Here is a 25587-nt window from a genome sequence, read left to right as displayed (position 1 = left end):
GGTGGATGTGTACACAAACTTCCAACACACATTTATGTTCAAACAACATGTAAAGTCAATTTTGCATCTGATGACCCCTTTAATATACTCACAAGATTTGAAGTACACTATAAGTGCAAATTCAGTGCAATTAAATAAACTTCTGAGAGGTTCTCTTCAAAATAAAGGTTCTTCAATGTTAGTGGGTTCAGTAAAGAATAATTTTTACTGCATAGGGTTCTTGAGGTGACTATGTGGATCTTTGGTTTCTCAAAGATTATTCGTTTGGCTTCTGGGCTTAATCATTATATGTTCTTTGGTAATTATACAATAATATAATATTTTTTATATGTAACATATAGTTTTATTTTACATTACAAAAAATTAATAATTTTATTAATTTCAAAAAATTTACCATCAATACAGATGCCGCATATCTAGTCTTTGGATGCGTCCATTGCATCCGACACGTTTTCTCACTGACACGCCGCCAACTCGGAAACTCGAGGCTTAAAGAAAATTTCGAGTTTCCCACTCGTAATAACGACTTTCTTTATGCACCAAGAGCTTGTAACACTCCAAAGAGAAAGGAAAACTTGAAATCGCATCATATGACCCCTTTGAAGGATTAGTTCACTTCCAGAATAAAACTTTCCTAAAAATGTACTCACTCCCATGTCATTCAAGATGTTCATGTCTTTCTTTCTTCAGTTGAAAAGAAGTTTGACCAATTAGAGTAACGTTAGGCTAAAACATGTAAATATGATATCTGGATCAGATGCTGAGCCGATCCAGGACGCATAACTTACCATCAGACTCCATCACTCATGGCATTTAGTGTTTCTAATGCTGCGTTCAAGTCCTCCTGGGACGTTTGTACTTACGAGTTGACAAGTCGTAATAACAACGTCAGGTGCGTTCAAGTCACGTTGGTCGGAACAATATGGCGATTGGACTTTTTTTCCATAAAATTCAACAATGTTTTACAAGATGTTCATGTCTTTCTTTCTTCAGTTGAAAAGAAATTAAGGTTTTTGAGGAAAACAGTCCAGGACTTTTTTCTATATAGTGGACTTCAATTGCAGCCAATGGGTTGAAGGTTCAAAGTGCAGTTTCAATGCAGCTTCAAAGGGCTCTACACGATCGAGGCTGAGGAATTAGTGTATTATCTATCGAAATGATTGGTCATTTTCTAAACAAAAAAAAAATTGATATACTTTTTAACCACAAATGCTCGTCTTGCACTAGCTCGACCTCACACATTATGTAATCACGCACGCGTGATGTAGGCAGAAGTACCGACCCAGTGTTTACAAAGCCCTACTCTAACTTTTTGAACCAAAGTACACAGACTTAACCATGCGTCACTTTTCCAACGTGACTACGCAATGCGTGAAGTCATGCATTCACGCATCGTAGAGCTAGTGCAAGACGAGCATTTGTGGTTAAAAAGTATATAAATGTTTTTTTTAGAAAATGATAGATGGTTTTGCTAGATAAGACACTTATTCCTCAGCTGGGATCGTGTAGAGCCCTTTGAAGCTGCATTGAAACTACACTTTGGACCTTCAACCCGTTGGTCACCAATATGTAAGATTTTTTTATTAAAATATCCAAAAACCACTAGAACAGTGTTATATATTTTGCTGACTTGTGTACTTACATTATCCCAAATGTTTCGACGAATGTTTAAATCCAGAGAAATAAGCAATTTTAACTAGTGACACGGAGCGTGTCCATGGTGTCATTGTGTCGCCTGCCAATGACGTCATAACCCCTCGATTTCCGGTTTTGTAGAAAACACAGAAACACCAAAGACACTTTAATATGTTGTGCGTGTTAATAGACCGGTGACGACCGCACAGAGTAGCATTATAACAGAACTTTCAAATGTATCTAGTATGATAAAACAGCGCTGCTTTACCCCACATACGCATGACCGGAAGGAGCAGAAGCGCTTGACTGTGGCATAATAAAAGCTCCGCTGCTTTCGAGCCGTCACGCTCGTTGAGCGGCCTCGTTTCACTTCGACGGCTTTCAGCCTCACCCTGATTCATTCTACTACGTTAATAAATCATTAGCTCATCCATGAACATGATTTCTGCCCGAGTCCCGTCGGATTGCATCGGCTGTGGGGATGAAGACCACAACTCCCATGATTCCACACTCAGTCACTGCGTCATCAAACTACGCCTATGTCCATTTGTTTGTTTTGAATACACGCCCTCTAGCGGCGAAAATGACATATTGTGCCTTTAAAGTCCACTATATCGAGAAAAAGCCTGGAATGTTTTCCTCAAAAACCTTAATTTGTTTTCAACTGAAGAAAGAAAGACATGATCATTGTCCACTTGACCTCTGCTTTGGAAATGTTTGTCTGGTCCAGTAACAATGGCTGGGATTGGGCCAGACTGTCTAATAGCAAGTGTTCATAACACCCTCCCTCTCTCACCCTGGTTTTAATGACCTCTTCTCTCCGTCATCATTCAGAGTGAGAGACCCAGTGCACATATCCTGCTTTTGTGGGACAGGAATCTCTGGAATTCTGGCCATCTCCTTTGCTTTCCCTTCTTCTTCTTCTTCTCTTCAGGTTGATATGTGGCTCTTCCAAATAGTGTAAGAATTACTACTGAGCTGACCCTTCTTTCTTGTGATTCCTATGTCTGGGTATTTGCGTAAAGGGCTGCGTGTGAGGTGCATACCACACACACATACACACAGATGCACACTCACACTGTCAGTGCTGAAATCCTCCTGCTCTGAAATGTCTTTATGCATTCTCTCACACACACACACACACACACACACACCTGTTGCCCTCCTACCTGCAGATCATGTTTGGCTTCACTCCTCACTTGTCTGTCAAAGTTACTCGCTCACATTTCTCACCCTCTCATATGAGTCATTCCACACTATCCAGACTCCCATGCACCGCGCTGAATTCAGGAGGAGATTTGTGTGTGTAATTTAATCAGTTTTAGTAACATCTGATGCAAAACACCTGTTCAGTGTTTCACTGCAAAGCGAAATTTTGTTTCCATAACAAAATAGTGGATAGAAAACATACAAAATAGACATTTAGTTATTTATTTTTATTACATTTTATCTATTTGCATCTGTAGATTTTAATTATAAAGCATATCTATATCAGCCGTTTTCTCAAAATGAGTTTTTTTTCCCAGTAGCAATTACATACACAAAACTTGTTATTTCTATCTATATTCTGATTTTTTAAATATATACAGAGAAAGGTTTGTTCATATAACATTTGCCTGATTTATATACTTTTTTTCCCCTAATAATGGTTATTTCTTTTTCTATTTCTATTTTCTATATGGAGTGATAAAAAGAGATATCCAAATCTGTAAAGCCCTTTAAACTGTAATATGTCAACAAAATCAAACAAAAATATTGAACCTGGCTTTATCCCATGTTCAGATTTCTGTTATGGAAATATATGCAAATTAATGCATTTTTAATGAGATAATGCCTCATTTGCATATTTAAACATTAAATTTCTGAAAACTTATCTTGTCTTAATGTTCTGTGATTAATCAAACAGGGAAGTATGGTTTGTCTGTTGGTTTAAAATGTTTACCTGTGGTGTCATTTCTAGTTAGTACTAAACATTTTTAAAAAACAATAATGTCAGCATTTGTCAGTATTTTTGGTATTCCTCAGATTTGATTGTCTGAGTGGCCTGCATCTGAAATCGAATACATTCCTACTATATAGTATACGACAAACAGTACGCCAAAAGAGTAGTATGTACGAATTCATAGTATTTGAAAAACAGTAGTAAAAAAGCACCTAGATGACCCTCCAGTGAGATTCTGAAGTGTGCATTCAATGGACACTTTACTATCTCATGAGGCCATAGCACATTTATGAATGGTAGTGAAGTAACATAGTTGTTACTGGTAGGTCACGTGATAGTTACAACATGGTGGATGTAGTACGTCCGGATATTATATAGACATACATTTTTAACGGTTCAAATTCAAATGTAGCACTTATTCAGACAGTACACCACTGCACCCGAAATCACATACTTCCCTACTACATAGCATGGGAAAAACAATTAATTTAAAACACTGATTCATTTAGAAATAAAAAAAATACTGAATGAGTCATTGTATCATTCACTCAACCAATTCATTAAAAAATGAGAATTTGTTCAGTAAAGAACACCATTACTGTGTTGCATGGCAATGTTAAAGTCTGCTTCTGCCTTGACTTTGTTTGGAAATATGTGAAGGAAACATTTCAGAGTAAAAATATAAGTAACTGGCCATTCTGTGTCCAAAATGTAAGTTACTTAATATTAACTGTTGCATAAAAGCTGTATCACTGTCTAAAGCTATATCAGCGCCATAGCAGGATTTTGCTGTTACTCTTGATTAAATATCACAGCCTCTCAGATTTATTACATAAATCATCTATTCATCTATATGAAAATGCAATTACATCAAAGACTGCTGTGACAGTACAGAGGACAGAACTGTATAATTTATTCATTTGTGTTTATTGCATTATGACATATATCGTCCATATTTACAGCTACTTTTATATTTCAAATTGATTTGATAGGTAACAGCCATAACTGTTAAAACTGTGTTTATGTGTTTATGTATGGTAAAGATAATAAAGATATACATGCATACAAATAAAGGTTCCAAAAGGGGGGTTTCATGCCATTCGGTTTTCCACAGAACCTTTCAGTGAACAGTTCTTAAAAGAACCATATTTTCTCTAGAGAAGAACATTTTAAAAATCGAAATAAACTTTTTCTGCAAAAGAATCTTTTGTGTAATGGAAAGGTTCCATGGATGTTAAACGTTCTTCATGGAACCAGATGCCTTTCGTTTTAAAAGTGTACAATTCATATGGGTTGCTCAGATAATGTATTCTCGGAAGAATCTGAAAAAAATATTTGAGTTCATTTTGAAATCTTGACAAATATCTTGACAAATCTGAGCACAGTTTGAGACATTGTTGAGATGTCTTCTTAAACTCTGTAGAAGACGTGAGATTACTAGGATTTTTTTTTTCTCAGGAGAAAAGACTGAAAAGCACAAAACTTACTGCAAATCTTTCTTTGTTCTCTGTCTAATCTTATTGTTGTGGAGGCTATTCCTAACACTTTAGATTAAAACAAGCATATATTATTATAAAAATTCAAATTTGAATCAGGTGTCATTCCAAGAAAAATCTGCACAAATGGTGACTGCCTGAAAGTTGTTACATGAGTTATATGAAAGCAGTCTCTGGAGGTCAGACACTGGAGATCTTACTCCCTTCCCATGTTTCTCTTCCTGGGTTTCATAACACAAACCTGAGGCCCAGTAGAGAGCTCTTCCTGCAACTGAAAAGAAAACACTTTCATGTCCTTACAAGATGACAATGAGAATGTTTCGATTTTCCTACAAAAACACGGGAACCTGTGTGAACGGCCGGAGTTTCCTGAATGTGGCCGCTGGTAGGAAACGGTTAGAGGAAGTGAGAAAGCGCAACAGGAAGCGCTCGGTGTGCGAGGATAGTAGAAAGTGTTTCGTGTGTTCCATGAGTGGGAAGTGTGTGTGAGAGCTGAGTTGTTTATGGGGATTTTCCTTTACATCTGCATCAGGACTTCTCATCCAAACAGAAAACGGCTGGAGTTCCCTTCTCAATTGTTCCACTATTATGACAATGTTTTTATGCACTCCAGGGCGGCGGCTTGCGTAACACACAACAAACGGCCAATTAAACCGTGTGGTCAGGTGAACACCCTGCTTGAGCGCGTTTGTTAGCTCTGTATTAAGTGTCTCTGTGGTTTTGTTTCATATAACTGTCATTTGTAATCCACACTACTTATTTTGGCCGTCTCGTTGTGCAGTTTTGCATTCACACCCTGTCTCTCTCTCTCTCTCTCTCTCTCGCGCGCTCTATAAGGTGACCTGCCTCTTTGGAAATGCTCTGACAAGGCATCTGCATTTGAGTCTGCATTGCTTTAGTTTAGTAGCTAGTCTGACTGATGCACTTTGTAACTGGACTAGCTTTGGAACATTTGCCCTCTGAGGTCTTTGGAGTCATTTAGAATAAAAGTGGATAAACCTGCTTTTGCACTGGGGGATTTTTACTTGTTTTTCTTGTTTAAAAGGTTGGAAATGTGTTCTGGAGGGAATCAGAGGACTCTGGCTGCTATTTGCACCATCTTGATGTTTGTTGTCTGTTCAGCTGAAGGAGAGGTGAGTAGATTTGAGCCAGTGTGTTGCACACATGTAACTTAGACATTGCAGAAGAAGCCTCTTCATGTTTGAAGGCTGTGCAGGACTACATTTTTCTCCTTCCTTACAAACATTCTATTGTTGTTGTACTCGGATACTTCCTAATGCTAATTTCTCTTTATTGAGCATAAAACATTTTGAAATAATGGAACCAGATGTTTGTTTGATTTCAGCTCAAGTCATCTGATTTATTCTATTATCATAACTGTTAATGAAGCATACTGATATTGTTTTCTTGACATATGAAGATTAAAAAAAAAGTTTTAGAAATGTGTTTAATGTGGTAACAGCTAAATGTTGTGTGATTAAATTTATTTTTAATTTATATAAATATAAAATATACACTACTGTTCAAAACTTTTGTGTCAGAAAGGCAAGAAATTAATTCTTTTATTCAGCAAGGATGCATTAAATTGATCAAAAGTGACAGTAAAGGCATTTATAATGTTACAAAATATTTCTATTTTAAATAGTTCTTTTGAGCGTTCTGTGTATCAGAGAATATTGAAAAAATGTATCCCAGTTTAAACAAAAATATTAAGCAGCATAACATTTTCAGAAATGTTTCTAGAGCAGCACATCAGCATGATTTCTGAAGGATCTGAAGATTGAAGTAATGATGCTGAAAATTCAGCTTTACATCACAGAAATAAATTACATTTTTTAATCAATTAAAATAGACACCAGTTATTTTAATTTATTAAATATTTTTTATAATATTACTGTTTTCACTGTATTTTTGAGCACTTAATTGCAGCTTTGGTGAGTATAAGATACTTTTATTAAAAAATATGTGTGAAATACATTTATTTTTAATTAGTTTTTATTTTTAATTTGAACATTTGACTTAAATATTTCAATTTTATAAACATGACCTTTTGACCATAGGTTGCATCAAGAAAGTATTTGTTTATGGAGATCACATCAGGTAGAAATAGCTCCTAATGGTAACAACGGCACAGTTTATCTTACAGTGTATATTTATGATTCAATTCTACAGTCACATTTCAAACACAGACACCTAAGTGTGTATTATATAAACACAGCCGAACCCACTCATACAAATTTACAAAAACATTGGCCTGACAACTCCTACACTGTCATCTCAGTGAAAGCCTTTCATTTCTGGCTGCTGGCCTTATGTAATGAAGCTGTGTGCTCGTCTCTCATCTGCTGTTCCTGCAGGCATCCAGAGGCTGTTCCCGTTCCTGCTCTTGCCCCCCGTCTCCACCCTCCTGTCCGCTCGGAGTGAGCTGGGTGCTGGATGAGTGCGGCTGCTGTAAGGTGTGTGCCCAACAGTTCAACCAGGACTGCGGCCCTGACCGACCCTGTGACCACATCAAGGGCCTGCGCTGCCACCTAGGTGCCGGAGAGGACCCTCGGCGTGGTCTCTGCAGAGGTAAGAAAAAACACACCGCTGAAACGGATCTGCTCTAACAATAATGAGTGTTAATGGGAGAACTTTTCTGTTCTCTAGGATTTTATATATATATATATATATATATATATATACATACACGCACACAGTCGTGGCCAAAATTATTAGAACACCTGACAGATCTGAAAATATTGACATTTTTTGCCTCCAAAACATGATTTAATTTCATAATGTTCATGAAAAATGCAGAGGGTTGCTCTGAGCACAACACATATCAGATGAAGTGAGTCCTACAGCTTTTATCCACTTTTAACTTTAATATTTGGTATGTCCAGCTTTTGCAGAAATTACAGCAGCACATCTCTCTGGCATAGTGTCAATATATTTCCTGAGAACTTCGACACTAATGTTATCCCATGACTTCTACAAAACTCAAGCCAAAGGCTTTCCTTTGAATGTACGATAAATCTGTCCAGTTTATTTTCCAACTCGCCCCAAATTTGCTCGATGGGGTTGAGGTCTGGACTTTGAGGAGGCCAGTCCATCATTTTCAATATTTCAGCAGATTCCTTCCGTCGCAGGTAGTTTGTTTTATGGGTATTGTAATGGCCAATTCAACAAAAACAACTGAAACCTCTTAAACATGCCAAGTGTTAATAATTTAACACTAATGCTAATAATTTTGGCCACCACTGTCTATACTTAGTCTATACTTATACTTACATGTACTTAGTCTCTTAATTTACTTCTTCCTCATTTATAAAATAGAAAGGATAAACTATAGGGTAACTTCTGCTCTATAATAGATGAATATAAAATGTATGTAATGTGTTAAAATATGTTTGGATATGCAGGAATTTCCACTGCAAACTGACCTAAGAAGATAAAAAAATTGCTGTAGGTGTTTGTTTTAAAAATGTGACTAAATAAATAAATAAATAGCAAAGATGTCAAAATTTGTAGAGAAAAATGTTTCTAAAATATAAAAATATTTATAAATATATAACCTGTAGTTGCATTTGCCAGAACTGCAGTTGAAATTACAAATTTTATGAATTTGACACTTCTTTGAAGAATTTAAAATATGAAACAGTTTATTTATTTTTATTTATATAAACTTAGTTAATTATCTGCCAGCTATAGGGTAACTCTATAATACATTTATAAGAAATTATATGTTATATAATATTATTAAATTACCATAATCAAATAAACTTTATAAATGTATAATTTATTTATAAAATATTGTATAATCAGGGAATTTGACCTGTTTGATTGTAAAATTTGCAATGAATGAATGAGTAAATGAATAAATAAATAAACAAATGAACCAACAAAAGTAAAGAATCACTGTCCCCAATACATATGTCATTACATTAATGCCAAACATTGTAGAGAAAAACTTTTCTAAAAAATATAAATATATAATCTGTATATGGTTGCCAAACAGTCATTTATTTATTTTTCTGTTTAAAATAAGATAAAATGCATTTATTTTTATTTGTATGAATCCAAAGGTATTTTTTAGTCCAAGGACTTTTCAAGTTTTACTCCAAAAATGGGTAACAATTTATTTGATGTGTCCTTGTTACATGTATTTGTATTTACTATAGTAATAAGAGTAAATAATGCTTAGGTACAAGAACTAACACTAAACCAAACCCTAATCCTAACCTTATTTGTCTTATTACACTGTAACACGGACACATTCAAATAAAGTGTGACTCAAAAGTGAATAGATTACTTGTTAAATTTGTTATTTGTTAAATAGTCACTTTAGTGCTCCATCTCTGGCTCTTGACAGTCCTGATGTTTGTTGTGTGTCTCAGCTGAGGCTCAGGGCCGTCCGTGTGAGTTTGCTGGCCGTGTGTATCAGCACGGAGAGGATTTCCAGCCCAGCTGTCAGCACCAGTGCAGCTGTATGGATGGTGTGGTGGGCTGTATGCCGCTGTGTCCACACAACATCCCTCTGCCCCGCAGACACTGCGCCAACCCGCGTCTGGAGACGCCACCGGGACGCTGCTGTGAGGAGTGGCTGTGTGACGATGATAACAGCATCAGTGAAGACCCACCGGACCCCCGTCCCCATCACACCCCATCCAACCACATCAGCAAACTCACACAGAGCCCTAACAGCGTCCTGTCCCGGAGGGGCTCCTTTCAAGGTATTCCTATTATATATTTGATATATTATACATTGTGACAGTGTTATTTTAGTATCTATTATTGTTGTTATTAATGAGTGAGGTGTTTAAAGGCTGTTAAGATGAACATTTGTTTATAATGAGCTATTACATTAACTAGTCAATTTTTTGAAACATCATTTTAAATGAGACTTGGGGATGGGTTCTTTTGACCAGTATGCAACTGCCTAACAACCACCCAGAACACCCGAGTAACCACCATGGTGAAATGTGTTCTTCATGGCTTCTCATTCTGCAGAGTGGGCGTCCCTGCCAGTGTCTCGGGTTCCCTTCCCATCATCCGAATGTTTCCCACAGACCACTGACTGGTCCGGATGTTCTGCTTCCTGCGGGTTTGGCATCTCGAGTCGTGTGACCAATAGTAATGCCCAGTGCAAGCTTGTTAGAGAGACTCGCCTTTGCCAGATCAGAGAGTGTGACATCACTCCAGCTATGAAGGTGAGATGCTGTAGTGAAATGAGTGGGTTACACTTTATTTCAATATAGTCAGCTTTAGACATTCTACTAACTATAAATAACTTTGCAAGTACATGTCATCTAAACAGTGTTGGGGGTAATGCATTATAAGTAATGTTACATAATCAGATCTTTTTTCAAGTAACTAGTAAATTAATGCATTACTTTTAAAGGGCACCTATTATGCAAAATCAACTTTTACATGGTGTTTGGACATAAATGTGTGTTGGCAGTGTGTGAACACAACCACCCAAACAATGATAAAAATCCACCCGCTCCTTATTACCATGTCAGTCTCACTAGGCCTGCTGTTTTGATTCTCTAAGCAATGTGACATCACATTGTTTAGGCCCCGCCCACGGCAGCTGACTGACAGCCCTGCATTACCATACACTCTAAAAAATGCTGGGTTGTTTCAACCCAACTTTGAATCAAATATGGACTAACCCAACAGTTGGGTTAAATTTTTACATTAAATTTTTAACCCAAAAGTTGGGTTAGTCCATATTTGACCCAAAGTTGGGTTGAAACAACCCAGCATTTTTTAGAGTGTAGTTTCCGCCCCTCAGCAGTTGTACGCTGTCCTTCTTTTTAGTACTTTTTTTCAAATAAGTAATGCAAGTTACTTTGTTTTCTCATTTATTCACTGACAGCTCTCCCGTCCGTGTTGAAAGAAATTGAGAGTGATAAGCCTGAGGCTTATTAATGCGCAGCCTGAGGCTAATTAATTACACTTTAGGTGCATGTGAAAGGGTCCTTACAGTTGCCAAAAATATAACTTTTGGGTTGTTTGTTACTAAAAAACAAACAAGGAAGCCCAGTAACAAAAAGTAACGTAAAGGTAACGTAATGCATTACTTTCCAGAAAAAGTAACTTAGTAACACAATTAGTTACAGTTACACTTTATTTTAAGGTGTCCTTGTTACAGTGAAATTATACATTTAAGTACTGAGTAGCCTAATCTACTTACTATATGGTTAGGGTCAGGATTACTTGCAATTATGCATAATTTATTGTTATAATAGTAAGTGCATGTAGCTAACGTGTAACAAGGACAAATTAAAATAAAGTGTTACCTTAGTTACTTTAACAATTAGTTACTTTTTTAGTAACGCAATATTGTAGCACTTTACTTTTAAAAGTAACTTTCCCCAACACTGGTTGCAACTGTTCAATAAACAAGAAGTTAATATTGAGTAGCTTGTGTTTCAGCCAAATTTGGCCAGTTGCTTCATATATTTAAATTAACATTGTTCCAGAAGAAACCAAAGGCTGAAGCTTATCACTCATATAAATGATTTCTTGTTGCTTTTTATGTCATGTAGAAAGGAAAGACGTGCAGGCAAACGGTGAGGTCTCGGGAACCGGAGCAGATCACGTTCGCCGGCTGCTCTACGGCTCGCCGCTACCGGCCTCGTACCTGTGGCTCGTGTGTGGACGGCAGGTGCTGTCAGCCATCCTCATCCCGCACGGTGCGCCTGCGCTTCCGCTGCCCGGACAGCGAGAACATCACGCGTAACGTCATGTGGATCCAGCGCTGCCTCTGCAGCAAGAGATTCTGCGGGGTTCAGAGAGAGCGATCCTCACCCGCCGTCAGCCTTCACAACGACATACACACCTTCTCTCACTGAACACACACACTCACACACAACGCGCCATCACTCCATAATGGCTAAAACTCACTTTTCACTCTCAATGGACGTTCCAAAAGAAAGGACGTTCCACTTTGAATAGTAAACTGTACTAGACTGTATATAGTTTTTGCACTTTATGTGTTCCTCCTTTGCTTTGACCTACAGGCCCTGATTCTCATGAAAACATGTCCAGGTCACTTTTCTTGAGGATTTGTCAGAAGGCATTGTTAACTGTTGTTAGCCCATCTTTCTGCTTTTATTTATTCTGTTGTTTTTTAATCTGAAGTGCTGATTGTATCTTGAAGGATTTATTTGGCATCAGATGAATGACTTCCTGTCACTGATGGGTAAGAGAATGCACTAGTAATGAGGGCAGTGAGGTATTACCTGATTAAGGGATAAAAGGAAGACTTTTTCAAATATTTTTTTCTGTCCATTCTTCACACTGAGTTTTTACTCATATATTAAGGTGTACAGCAATTTTCATGAGTTAATGTGTGGAGGAAAGCAGGATAGAGATGTGTTTTTAGCACAGATGAGTGCGAGCGGATGGCTGGAGACTTGCTTTGTCGTTTGTACCGTGTACAGGCTTCACTATAGGTGGAGTGACTCTTTGAGACTGCTTCATTTTTCGGGGCATGCTTTAAATTCTAGATGCTCTCTTGTATCGAAGTGAACGACTATTTGTATAGTTAAGATATTGAATATAAATGACTTTGCTGACGAGTTTGTTACAAAAAATAAAACCTTTTCAAATGCTTGTTTGTGTTGTTTGTAACTTTGCTCTCAAGAAAACTTCTAAGGGAGCCGAAGGATGACTTACATTATGTTAAATTGAATTAACTTAATTCAAATGTAAAAACAAAACTTAAAATTACATAATTTTTAAAAATTGCACTGCTGAACAACTTGTTTTAATTAAAGAACATACTGAGCAAAGTCTGATGACAAACTTCGATGTTGACTTTTAGGTTTCATTACCAGAAAGACAGAAAGAAAGTCAAATGAAGACAGGAAAACAAATGAAATGTCAGACAGGCCATATCATACCCGTTCAGGCCACATTTGATTGTATTAAAAAACCATATCAAACTAGTTCAGACCCCAATATACCTCTTCAGACCCAATTAGGCTTCATAAAATCACTACTAAGAAATTGCACATTTCTAGCATGTTTCCAACAGTATTTCTTAACAAGTGTTGTAAAGGCAATTTGACATGTTATTTTGTGTTATTAGCATGAGTTAATGTATTTTACAACATGCTCTATCTACTTTTAATAGTGTAGTGATACGTAGAACAGCGCACACAAGTCACAAGTCTTTTTCAAGTCAAATCCGCATGACCCACTTGAACTTATGAAATCTGCATTGAAATCTTTCACCCTCGTGTAATTCATGATTACGTGGATTCCTATTGAAATTACTGGATTTTGTGAAAATTAGCCAAAAACATAAGTCACATTAGCAAAATAAATACCATGGTTAAATTATGGTTAGTGTGGACAAATTATGGTTAATTCGTAGTAGGCTTTTTTTTTTTCTTCTTGTAGTAGCAAAACCATGGTTAATTTTCATAAGGGATTTTAGCACATTGCTAGCATGTCTAAACAAGTTTTTAACAGTTAACTTTATGCTTCTAGCAAGTTGTTAGCACACTGCTAGCATGTTCTTCACATAGGCTATCTTAGCATGTTTTAGCCAGTTTTTAAACACACTGCTAATTTTAATATGCTTTTAGCATGTTAACTTTATGCTTCTAGCAAGTTGTTAGCACACTGCTAGCATGTTCTTCACATAGGCTATCTTAGCATGTTGCTAGCATGTTTTAGCCAGTTTTTAAACACACTGCTAATTTTAATATGCTTTTAGCATGTCGTTAGCACACTGTTAGCATGTACAGTGCAGAGCAAGGTTTTCAGTGAATCACAGCTTGAATTTCTTATACGGTTTCAGAAGACTTGCTTTTTTATTTTTTTTATATCTTTTTTTTTAATTCAACAATGTGAACATTATTTCAGACTAACACGTCTGGAGTAAATAAAAACAGGACTTTCATTTTTTTTTTTTTTACTATCCCTTTAAACTTGCATTTTATGTATGCATCTGAGAGAAAGAGACAGAGAGAATGACTGGCAATTGAGGTCCCAGCACAATTTCTTGGCTTTGCAGTACAAACATCACAGTCGGCTCTCAAATTCCACACTCTCCTCTGCCAATCTGTTCTTCCTCCATATATACATATAACACTTGATCAGCTCTTTATGCGGTTTAGAAGATCACTAAAACCCAAACCTCAACCACAGTAAGTCTGAAAATGCTTGCTTAATTAGAAGTCAGTATGTACTGTAATGAGGCAGCCACATCAGCCATACAAAATACTTCAATACTTAAAAAAACATCAGTAGCCTATCACTGGTCTAAAAAATTTAAAGTTGCCTTCAAGGATATATGGACAATGATTTTTAAGTATATGTTATAAAATGAAAGTTAAAGAAGGTTCATAGAACTGCTTGCCATTGCCAGGGACAAGTTAACGTCATCACTGATGTAAAAATGTGCCAGTTTCTGAGATGTTTGCTCTATATGGGCCTCACAGATCCCCAAAAGACAACTTGTTTGCCAAGTCGGAGTAATTGTTCTAGTTCAATTGTGTGCGGGCTGCCTTTGTAAACTTTAAGACGTGTCCCTTGACAACAACAATCACCCAACAAAGAGAAAAGCACAGCAGCCTAGCGTGAGGGGAAGCCCCGGCTTAGCGTGCGCTGAGCGAGCCGTTTTAGGGGGGCGTGGCAGAGTCTTAACTTTTATAAAGAATATCTCTTTGGATTTGAGACTTTAGTCTTTGCAACTTTACAGATCTTATTTATGCACCAAGAGTTTGTAACACTCCGAAGAGAAAGGAAAAATTGAAATCGCATCATATGACCCCTTTAAACTAAAGTGTCATGTGACACAGTAATGGATTCATACATTAGCAGACAATTTCCATGAATAGGTAACAAAATAGCAGTTGAATCTTTTAAAAATTCAGAGAAAAGAGCTTAACCTTCAGAAAGTGTTGTTTGCTCACCCCAGGTGGTCAAATTACATGGTTTATGATATCTGTATGTTACATTTATTTTATATTTACAACAGGGTGTCACCCTATTGTATTTTTTAAAGAATGTTCCATTTAAAACATAAAAATGTTTATGGCAAAATATAGGACAGACAAAACTTGGGCCAGTGTTGTTATTAATAGCTAAAACTATTTATATAATTGTTTTTATTAATTGAAATAAAGCTGCACTAAAATCGGAATATAAATATTACACGAAAAACTCAAACTTAAAAAACTTGGGGTAAAAATGTCTTGGCAGAGCTGCTGAATAAACTAGGCTAAATAAAATGATGTTGAAGAACTACAAATACTAAAACCAATACTTCAATTAAAATAAAAACTGAAATTAAAACTCAAAAAAATTTAATATTTCATAAATGATAAATATATGACATATTATTTATATATTATAAATATAATAGTATATAAATAATGCTTTAAAAAACACTGCTTGGGTACACAGTTAAATATGACATTTTTGGTCACTGGAATAGCACAGGAGAATCTGTGGTGCATAATTTCTGTTCAGTCCAGTGGGAAGCTCCAGCTGCAGAGAGTGAATGAAAGAGGAAGGCCAGAACCAAGATCCAGGTCTGCTGCAGGCTAACAGCGAGATGTGAGGTTCAACACGGATCCGACAGAGGAACTGGAAGTATGTCCAAAACCACAACAGAAGGCCACAGGGTTAAAGGCTAGCACACATGCATTTAACTTTCACAACAATAAATAAAACCGGCACCTTTAGGTTAGTTAGCTACAATGTGCATATTGATACTTACACAGGAAAAACATAATTAATATCATATCAAACTTGGATCCAGTAAGGCTTGGTGGAGCAGTAGGAAGAAGAAAAAAAAAAGGAAAAAAGTGTAAAATGCTGAAATAATGTTTTTGCAGATGATGGCTGCATCTACAGTCCTCGGTTCGTCTGCTTTAGATTACTCTACAACACTGACCTCTAGTGTCACCAACAAGAATTTAAGGTGATTTTACAAGCGTCAATACAATGTAAATCACTCTCTTGTTGAGATTATAAATTCAGATTATGTGGCTCTATCTGTTTGTGATGTCCGATTTTGGAATCGTTCTTTTGAATCTTATTAGTGAATCGAAAATTGTTGAGTGAGCTGATGATGATTGATGGGGCGTCAGGTCAGCTACTTTGATAGCAGAAATATTACAAATAAAACATCCTGGAAATATATAATATAATATAATATCATTATCAGTGTTGGGGAAAGTTACTTTTAAAAGTTAGAATGGGATTAAATACATAAAGGATATTTGTGTTGTTTAACATTTAATTATTGCAGGTTTGCGTCCAGGTTTGAAATTAACTTTTTCACTAACCAACAAAGTAGTTTCGCTTTCACAACGAAAAACACAGCGGGCTAGCGTAAGGGGAAGCCCCGGCTTGGCGTGCGCTGAGGCCGGGCTAGAGTGACGAATGTCCCGGTGCTCCCGATGGCCAGTAGCTACATCGCTGGGTATGTTCAAGTAAACTAGATATGCCCAGATGCTGCGCAATTAGGCTTATTTAATATCACGATGAGTCTCGAGTTCAGTATTTACACTAAATCTGTGCAGATTTGGCTTACATGAACTTCCTCAAGAAATGAATTAGTAAACATAATTTACGAAAAGGGTGTTCATTTCAAACCCTGTTTGCGTCATATTCTGAGTTGCATTATTTTTATTCATTTTGAGGAATACTGAATCTGTTTTTTTTGTGAGTGAGATGAATTAATGCATATTCATATTTATTTTAGAACTACAGTAACATCTCCTGAGTTCTCTCAACATGGGGACAGGAGAACTGTCAATCAATAAATTGGAAAAAAAAAAGTAACTTGCGTTACTTATTTGAAAAAGTAACTCAGATATTCTCTTGTAAATTAAAAAGTAATGCGTTACTTTACTAGTTACTTGAAAAAAGTAATCTGATTACGTAACTCACGTTACTTGTAATGCGTTACCCCCAACACTGATCATTATATTTGGTTTATGTTTTTATGACCTGATTCACGACTGCAACCAGGACGCATGAAATTACAGTAAACACTCTTATTAATAAATACTCTTAGTAAAGATTAATCTCAGCGAACATCTAAAGTGGCCCCTGGATTATTTAAATGAGTATCATTATAGCTAGGCCCTATATAATATTATGTTAAAACAATATTAATATTAATATTCATATATATACTAAAACATATGAATAAAATATTCTTAACTTTTTACAAATGTAAATTTAAAACAAAACTTTTTTTTTTTTTTACCATAATACAATTTTATTGAAGAACAAACAGTTTTTGATACTATTGTTTTACATATGTTTTTAGTTGTTTTATAGCTATGTTAATGTTATATTGTTATATAGGAGAACCACTTAAAACAGTGGTTCTCAAACTTTTTTTTTTTTTTTACCCCAATCGAAGTCCTTTTAAAAACAAATGTAAAAGAATCTCTGGATTGGATTTTTAAACCGATTCTTGGAAACGAACAGCTCAAAGGAATCGTTTGCGTCTGCATTTTCAAAACGAGTTCTTCAACTTTAGTTGCATGTGAGTTTGTCCTTAAGGAGAATAAATATGCGCACAACTTTACTGTAACGTTTACTTTATTACAGTGAATTTTCATAAGGGTTACTTTATAAATATCCATGTTATCTGTTTTGTTTGAGAATAAAGATTGATTATCCGGTTTGTATTTTTATAAATAAATGTAATATGCAATATGTCTAATTTGCGTGATTTAATAGTCTATTCGTGATGGGCAAATATTTATTAGGCTTATATTGATTATGTTATAAGCCACGCCCCGAAGGTGAAGCGTACCGCTCTGTTACGTCACGCCTGTGATGATAAAAAGCCTCGCGACGCCTCCGTCTGTCAGTGAGCTTCACTCGAGGCTCGTCTGCTCGATGAAACATCTCACGGAGTAAAGTCCACACTCTCGAGGTCTTCTTTTGGAGCGCTGCACAATGCAACGGAGCCAGTAACTATTCCCTGTCCAGCGAAGCGAAGTTAATTAAACCGTGTTGCTGGTTACTGTACAATGTGGGCGTGAAGAGGAGGACCGTCATAAGAGCGCGCGTCTCGAGGTGGATAACTTCTACTTTATACAGTGTAACAACTCACTCGAGGATCGAAGCTCTTCAAGGTGAGTCGCATTCTGTACAGTCACATATGAGACATTTTGGTGGATTTAATAGGTATTTGCACTATAAATTCAAATGGACTAAGTTTCAATGTATGAGCTGAGAATTTAAAGTTTAGAGTGCACATTCATCAAGGCATGTTCTGTATTGTAATGCTGCTTCTGTGCTGATGCAATAGATTTCAAATATTCTTACATGTTAGTTATTTAAGATAGATAAACAAATAAAAGAAAATATATATATGTACAAAAGTGAATTTTATATACATAGAAAGCATATTAAATGCAATGAAAGTACCTATTTTAATGTTTCAAATAACTTTTGTGAAACTAACATTTCAAAATAGGGGTGAAATAATGTTACGTTGTCATTAAGCGTAACAGATGTGGTTATGCAAAAATTAAACCGAATACTAATTGTTTCCGTATACAGGAGAAAGTGATCATACTAAACCTAGTGGTTTCAAGGGTAAAGATTTCAGAATTACAGTTAATTCGTTTTTTGGAGTCTTTTTAGTGATTCTTCTTTGCCTGACAAGATTTTTTGGTATTCCTACACTAAGTGGCATTGTAGTGGAAATCATATAAAACAATGAAGTGTTAAAAAAAAAACTATTAAAAAAAAAAAGATTAAAAAAACTGTTAAGTACGGTTTATTCTGGACCTTGTCTGCTTGTTGAGGTTTTTTTTATTGCTTGCTTATGGAAAATATTGACTGTTTTATCACAAGACCTCATATTGGGTTTTTAGATGCGTAGAATGTTAAATTAGACATTTTTTTAAATATCCAAGCTTTACTTAAATATCGAAAAACGTGATGATCATGCACTTTATTCGTGTTCAATCTTTACTTTGGCACCTTTACTTTATATATCTTGTATATCTCAATGTTTACCAATATCTTTCCATCACTGTAGTTTAGGATGCACTTGATGACTTGTTTATTTGGTTGCATAGCCAACAAACATTCATTTATCTGAGGTACTGAAAAGTTTAAGAACCACTGTTTTAAACTGGGAGAGCCATGTCCTCTTCATTGCACTGTGACTGCTGTACTGTTCCATCTATTATAGAAAGAATTGTACATCATATATAGTATGTCATACATGGTTAGATTAAGTTCACACAGCTGGTTTACTCATTTGCCTCCTTGCAGCTGTAGCTATGGTGAACAGCCAGGTTACCGGCGGCGCGTGTGCATCCAGGTCGTGCGCGGGCTGTGGGGGTCGTATCGCTGACCGTTTCCTGCTCTTCTCCATGGAGCGCTACTGGCACACACGCTGCCTCAAGTGCTCGTGCTGTCAGGCTCAGCTGGGAGAGATCGGGACCACCTGCTACAGCAAAGGAGGCATGATCCTCTGCAGAACAGACTACATCAGGTCAGACGCACACTCCAACACCAAAGAACCTGAGACATTTAGATTCGTTGTGAGAAGTGTTACAGTAGATGTATTTGATCAACTGATATTAGATGACCAAATTAATCGAGCATGATAATTTGCTTGTTTTGAAACAGTATTTCTGTATGACCCCTCTTAGCTCAGAGGTCATGACCTTCTCAACCACATCTAGCAATTTATCATATTAACATAATCTGTTGAACTGATCTTCAACTCATTGTAGTAAAACTCTTTACTAAGGTTAACTAATTTTAATCACTAAAATGGGAAAAAATGTTAAAAATAAATAAAAAAGTAGTCTATTTTTCCCCTTTACAAATAATAATAATTTCTAAAATTGTGTCACCCAGGGAGTAACATCATTTGGACCTTTTCTAAAACATTGTATTGAGCATAACCTTTCCACCCTGTTACCCAAGTTTTTGTGAACAAACATGTTTTTGTTTTTTAATTTAGGATCAGTTAAATGTGATTTATAGGTTTATCAGTTACTACAACCAGCATTGGGTCCCAGACTAGCTGTTCCTACTGAGTTATGGCTTGATTCAATCTAAATTTTCAACCCTGATACTTGTAACCCTGTTTACATTTTACCGATTTTTTTTTTAATTGGACAAGTCTGTTTGATTGTATCATCTGCTAAAATTTGATGCGTTTTAATGTTTATAGCTGAAAACACACAAAAACACAAAAAAGCAAGATTTTAAATTGTTTAAACTCTATCTTATTTTAGTAACAGGGGTTGAAAATATAGAAAACAACATAAAATAATCAGAACATACAACCATTTTTGTATATTTCGTTTGACCTCTTAATTTTTACTGCACTAATATAACTTCTACGCACTTAATTTCACTAATCAAGTGCTGTTTGGTGTTACTTACATATTTTAAGAAATAATTAATTGCTCAGTGAACCATAAATTGTTCAGGTAGTCTACAAAATGTAGGCGCAAATTACAAACGGAAAAACTCATCTTACGCTCTTAAAATACCATGCATGACATGAGTTAGATTTAACAACTAGTAATGAGTGTGAAAAAGGCTTTTAACTCATAGAGCCATGTTTTTTCACCTCCACATTTAGTAGTGACCACATCCGAAATCTTAATTATTATAACAAAGACGCAAGTCGATAATGAGACTGTTTGAGGCAAGAGTCTCCACAGTCATTTGCAATTCAAATAGCCTAGCCAAAGTTGTCTGAAGCTGTAGTTGTCATGCTATGATGACAAGCATTTTGTTCTTGTGTTGATTTGCATTGGACTCCTTTGCATCCACCGAGTGCTGATGATCTCTGCAGATGCATTCTCACATGCTCCCACAGAGAACATCAAAGACGCTGCATGCTGTCTTAGATGCATCACACGGCATCATTTGATGTTAAGCCTGTTGTGTCAACTCTGTGGGAGATAACACTGCTGAAGTCATAGCTGTTCTCCTGCAATAAAGCAAAACCAGGTTCTACAACATGTTTCTTCTACTTCATTTGTGTTTTCTGTGCTGTCCAGGTTGTTTGGGCACACGGGGGCTTGCAGTGCATGTGGTCAGTCCATTCCAGCCAGTGAAATGGTCATGCGGGCACAGGGCAACGTCTACCACCTCAAGGTAGGTTATGTGAAGCACAACTATGACAGCATTGTAAAAGTTCACCCCAAAATAAACAAATACTCACCGTCATGTCTTTCCAAACCTGTATGACTGACTTTCTTCTTGAAACACAAAAAGATGTTTTGAAGAATGTTTTTGTCCATGCAATAAAAATCAATCCAAAATGACATTGGACACCTTTGAGTTTCATTCGTTGAGTCATACAGGTTTGGACGACATGAGGCAAATGGCAGATTTGTCATTTTTTGGCTGTGCTTCCCTTTAACTTGAGTGCTATATTTAATGGGTTTCTAAATAGCAGATGTTCATTAGAGCTGAATTAAACATGTGAATCTTTATTTATTTATTTATTTGTCATATGACAGTATTTCTTTTTCTGGGCGAAGCCTAGATATCTTACAGCTTCTCATAATAATGTTCTCCTAATGCTAACCTTGTTCAGTCTTGTTCTTTTACAAAGAAACTGACCTTGGTTGCATGAGGATTAACTCATTAAAAAATAATTTTAAGCACTGAGATGAGGCAGTTAGGCCCTGACTAGCAGCTCTGCATACTTTAATAAAACACATGGCTAATAATGCAGCACTTACAACACTCCGCAGGGTCAAATTTACTCGATTCTCTCTTTTCTGTTCCAGTGCTTCTCCTGTGCAACGTGCAGAAACCAGTTGGTCCCCGGTGACCGATTCCACTATATAAACGGCACCATATTTTGTGAACATGACCGGCCAGGAGCTGCACTCCTTAATACTCACCTGCAGAGCAACCCGGTGCTACCGGACCAGAAAGTGAGTTTTACTCTTTAAGGTCATATTACAATGTTAGTTTGGTCTTTGTCTGCAGTCCATAACTAAAGTATTTTCAAAGAGCATAAACATGCAGTTTAACCAGTCTTGTGTCTTGTAGGTTTGCTGAAGGACTCCCCGTCTTCTTCGCCCCTTCCTATTCTTTAGTCTATATTTGGTTTACCCTCCAGTGTCTTTCTCATCACAGCTCCTGACATCCTCCAGACACTCCTCCTTTGATGCACTTACGTTTTTACAGACTTAAATTAAAAAGTGGGAGAACAAGTTTTGGCTGAGAGCGATGGAAGCATTTCTTTATATCTGACTTCATATCAAACTGTGGTGGATTCTGCAGTATCTCTCATTGTGGCTTTCTCGCCCCCTGAAAACAGAAGTGACTTCTATTTTCTCACAGGATATCCTGCCTCTCTTACATCTAAGACATCTTACAAGGCTTCATATGAAAAAGCAATGTATGCTTTTTCGAGGCAAGATGAAACTGCGTTCACAACCCGTTTTTGACATATCTGATTTAAAAAGGATATTTAATCATGAACAAATGCATCAAGAATTGTTTGGAACTTGAAAAGTGGCCATTACATAAGAGAGACTGGTGATGTCAGGCGAAAATGGTGAAAGTTATTACATTTTGTTGAATTTTTATGACTTTTTTTTTGTTTGAAATGTGCACTGATAAATCATGCACACTAAAGGTGCGGTCACAACAAATTTCAGCAGTTTTGCTGTAAAAAATGTCTGTTCTCAATACTGTAGCAGTGTATTAAGCACAGCTCACACTTGAATCACTTTCAAACCATTTCCAATTGCGGTGAATTTACGTGACAAATTCGAACATGAGCGAAGTCTTTGTAGAAACAATTTCAACCTCATGCAAAATTGTATCCTATTGACCCTTTGCAAAGAGCTTGATTCACAGGCGATCTGACCAATCATGATGCAGAATCTGCCATCTTGTCTGACAAACATATCAGACAGGGCTGCATTTCCCAAAAGCATCGTAAGCTTAAGTACACCATAGACCCATTGAAACCAATGGAGCTACTTAGACTTATGATGCTTTTGGGAAACGCAGCCCAGGAGAGTAGATTAACTTCGGTGGACTCAAATTTGAATAATGGTGTGTATTGACGTCTTTTTCCGCGGTTGAAATAAAATATGTTCTGATGTTCATTCATGTTTATTTCATGCCTTAAATAAATATGAAAAGACGATCAGTTCACATGCCGCTTGAACTGAGGCAATACAGTGATCTCTCGCGACACACTAAAGAGACACAAAACGGTATTTATTGTTTTAATTTCTTTAAAAAATGACAAAATTTGAAAGCTGAGACCTTGTTTCATACCAGAAGTAACCTGCTCTGTCTTGTCTGGCAGTGCAATGTCAGTTTTCTCTTGAGTGGGTCGGACATAGCAACAGTAACTAAGGTGGGCGGGTTTTTGCGAAGGGTCAGTTGCCAAACAACTGGATTTCACCCACAAATTTGCACCAAGAAGTAAATGTGACGCACTTTAACACCAGAAAAGTGCATTTAGAAAGTAAATGGGGTTGTTTTTGATTTCATGTTGACTAACGTCAAAAACGGAATATCTTGGTACATCTTTTGGACATCGTTCAGGGTGTAGAATTGTAAATATGTTTTTATACCAGTACTCTCTGTAATGGTTGAATTATCTGCTCAACATGTGATGTCTATTTAAGGTGCAATTATCCAATAAATGGGAAATACAACAACCCAGCCGCCAAGAATGAATTTGTTTTCCCTTTTTGCCATCCAGATTTCACTGTTCATTGTTTATTACTGTTTTTCTGCTAGTTATTAGCTTTGCACTCAGCGGTGCAAACCTGATTACCCAAAGGGTTAGTATGAATAGGGCTTGAGCTCGGACCATTACAGAAGCAATTAAATGTGAGCGTGGAGTGTGTAAGTTCATTGTGAGTGCCGTATCTGTGCTGCTATTGCACTGGGGAGGCTGAACTCTGCTCTGATCCCGTGTTTGAATTTAATAAGGACTAATCTGCAACCTAGTTAATTAAGAGGCAGTCGCTCATTTCCGTTCGCTGCCTCAAAACAATCACACACATTAAATGTTTACCATGTCGCAATTAAAGTACCCAGCACAACTTTTTCACCCCCTTTCCCTTCCCACAACCTCCTGCCCTTGAGTAAGCCGCCTCTAAACTAGTGGGAAATTGCTCTTCTTTTAACTTTAGAGACAAGTAATTCACATTTCCACAAAAAAAAAATTATAATAATAATATATATATACTGTGTGTATGTATATATAGATATATGTGACTTTTTTCAGGTTTTTTTTCTTTTTCAGTTTTTACCCTGTATTGGTCTTAATGACACATTTATGTTATTTTAATGTGAAATGTAAGTATTTTACATTATTTTTTTTCAGGAGTTTTTGCAATTAAATGATAAGTTGATAACCAATAAATTACTAACCAAATGTTTGTAGTTATCTTATTATTTTTTAATGTATATTTGTTTTAAGAGAAAACCCACTCTGCATTAACTTCTTGTTTTATATACACGGCAGCAAAAAGCACCATGAAATTCATAAGGACTTGTAGGAAAGATGTGACGATACGTTCTTTAAATCAGCTCCAAAAATGGCACCTTAATGCTCTTAGTTATAAAAAAGCATCCCTGATGTCGGTGTAGGTGCTGATACTGCATCAATTATTTATTTCACATTCGATTGAAACGCATGAGGCAAATTCATTACCGTATGCAAATGATCACAATTGCAATTATCTTCATATCTTGATAAGGAAATCAAAACCTCGGCACAATTTGAATCCCACCGTGCCTCAACTTACACTGCATTCAAACCAATCAAGCTTCATCTGCATATTCCTAATTAACCACGCATATTCACATGCCAATTAGAGGGTCTGAGGGAAGAAAAAAAAAGCCTCTTAGTCAACAGGCATTATCCTCTATCAGAAAAAGTTTGCAGGTGTATGAATTGCTATGCTGCTTCTGTCATGGAAAAAGTGTTTATACTCACTAATTAATCATATTAACACATGCAAATGAGTGTAATTGCCTTTCGTTTCCATGCCTCACACTGTGAAAAAGTGGGAAAGAGAAGAGTGGATATTTTTACCAGCTAACAACTAAGAACATTTAGAAACGCTTTGTTTTCCAGTCACAATTTCTGTACCTAAATATCACACGGCCGCTGTCTTCCAAACATTCACTTATACAGCCTTTTCACCACTTTCCGATGCTTCCTGTAATTTCGCCAAATACAACATGCTCTCAAAAATGTTTTTGTTGGTCCTAGAGCAACATTCTATCAACCAATATGATTTTGAGGTTAGGGCTAGGGAATGAGGTAAGATGCTTTTTATATATCACATTATATTTCCCTTTCATTTTAGTTAAGGGTTTTGAATAGAGAACAAGTATTATGAACAACTGTAGGTTTAAAAAATTGCTTCAGGAACAACAAAGAGATTTTGAACAGGTGTAATCATGGTATAATAATAATCATCAGTGCTGGGTAGTAACTCCAATCATGATGCAGAATCTGCCATCTTGTCTGACAAACATATCAGACAGGGCTGCATTTCC

The 25587-nt window shown here is 36.4% G+C and overlaps 2 protein-coding genes across 2 annotated transcripts; both read left to right on the top strand.

Moving 5' to 3' along the window:
* Positions 1–5971: 5971 nt before the first annotated feature.
* Positions 5972–12666, top strand: LOC107698087 (protein CYR61-like). Its single transcript, XM_016498999.1, has 5 exons — positions 5972–6206; positions 7431–7644; positions 9453–9788; positions 10066–10265; positions 11610–12666. The coding sequence occupies exons 1-5, from the start codon at positions 6126–6128 to the stop codon at positions 11913–11915; spliced, it is 1137 nt and encodes a 378-aa protein (XP_016354485.1). The 5' UTR covers positions 5972–6125; the 3' UTR covers positions 11916–12666.
* Positions 12667–17930: 5264 nt separating this feature from the next.
* LOC107698086 (LIM domain transcription factor LMO4) lies at positions 17931–22646 on the top strand. Its single transcript, XM_016498998.1, has 5 exons — positions 17931–18182; positions 19336–19558; positions 21090–21186; positions 21828–21977; positions 22096–22646. The coding sequence occupies exons 2-5, from the start codon at positions 19344–19346 to the stop codon at positions 22102–22104; spliced, it is 471 nt and encodes a 156-aa protein (XP_016354484.1). The 5' UTR covers positions 17931–18182; positions 19336–19343; the 3' UTR covers positions 22105–22646.
* The last annotated feature ends 2941 nt before the right edge of the window (positions 22647–25587 follow it).

The sequence above is a fragment of the Sinocyclocheilus anshuiensis genome, unplaced genomic scaffold (assembly GCF_001515605.1).
Source record: "Sinocyclocheilus anshuiensis isolate Anshui unplaced genomic scaffold, SAMN03320099.WGS_v1.1 scaffold1163, whole genome shotgun sequence".
Lineage (NCBI taxonomy): Eukaryota > Metazoa > Chordata > Actinopteri > Cypriniformes > Cyprinidae > Sinocyclocheilus > Sinocyclocheilus anshuiensis.
Note: the sequence above shows the minus strand (reverse complement) of the source record. Positions and strands in the feature narration are given on the sequence as shown.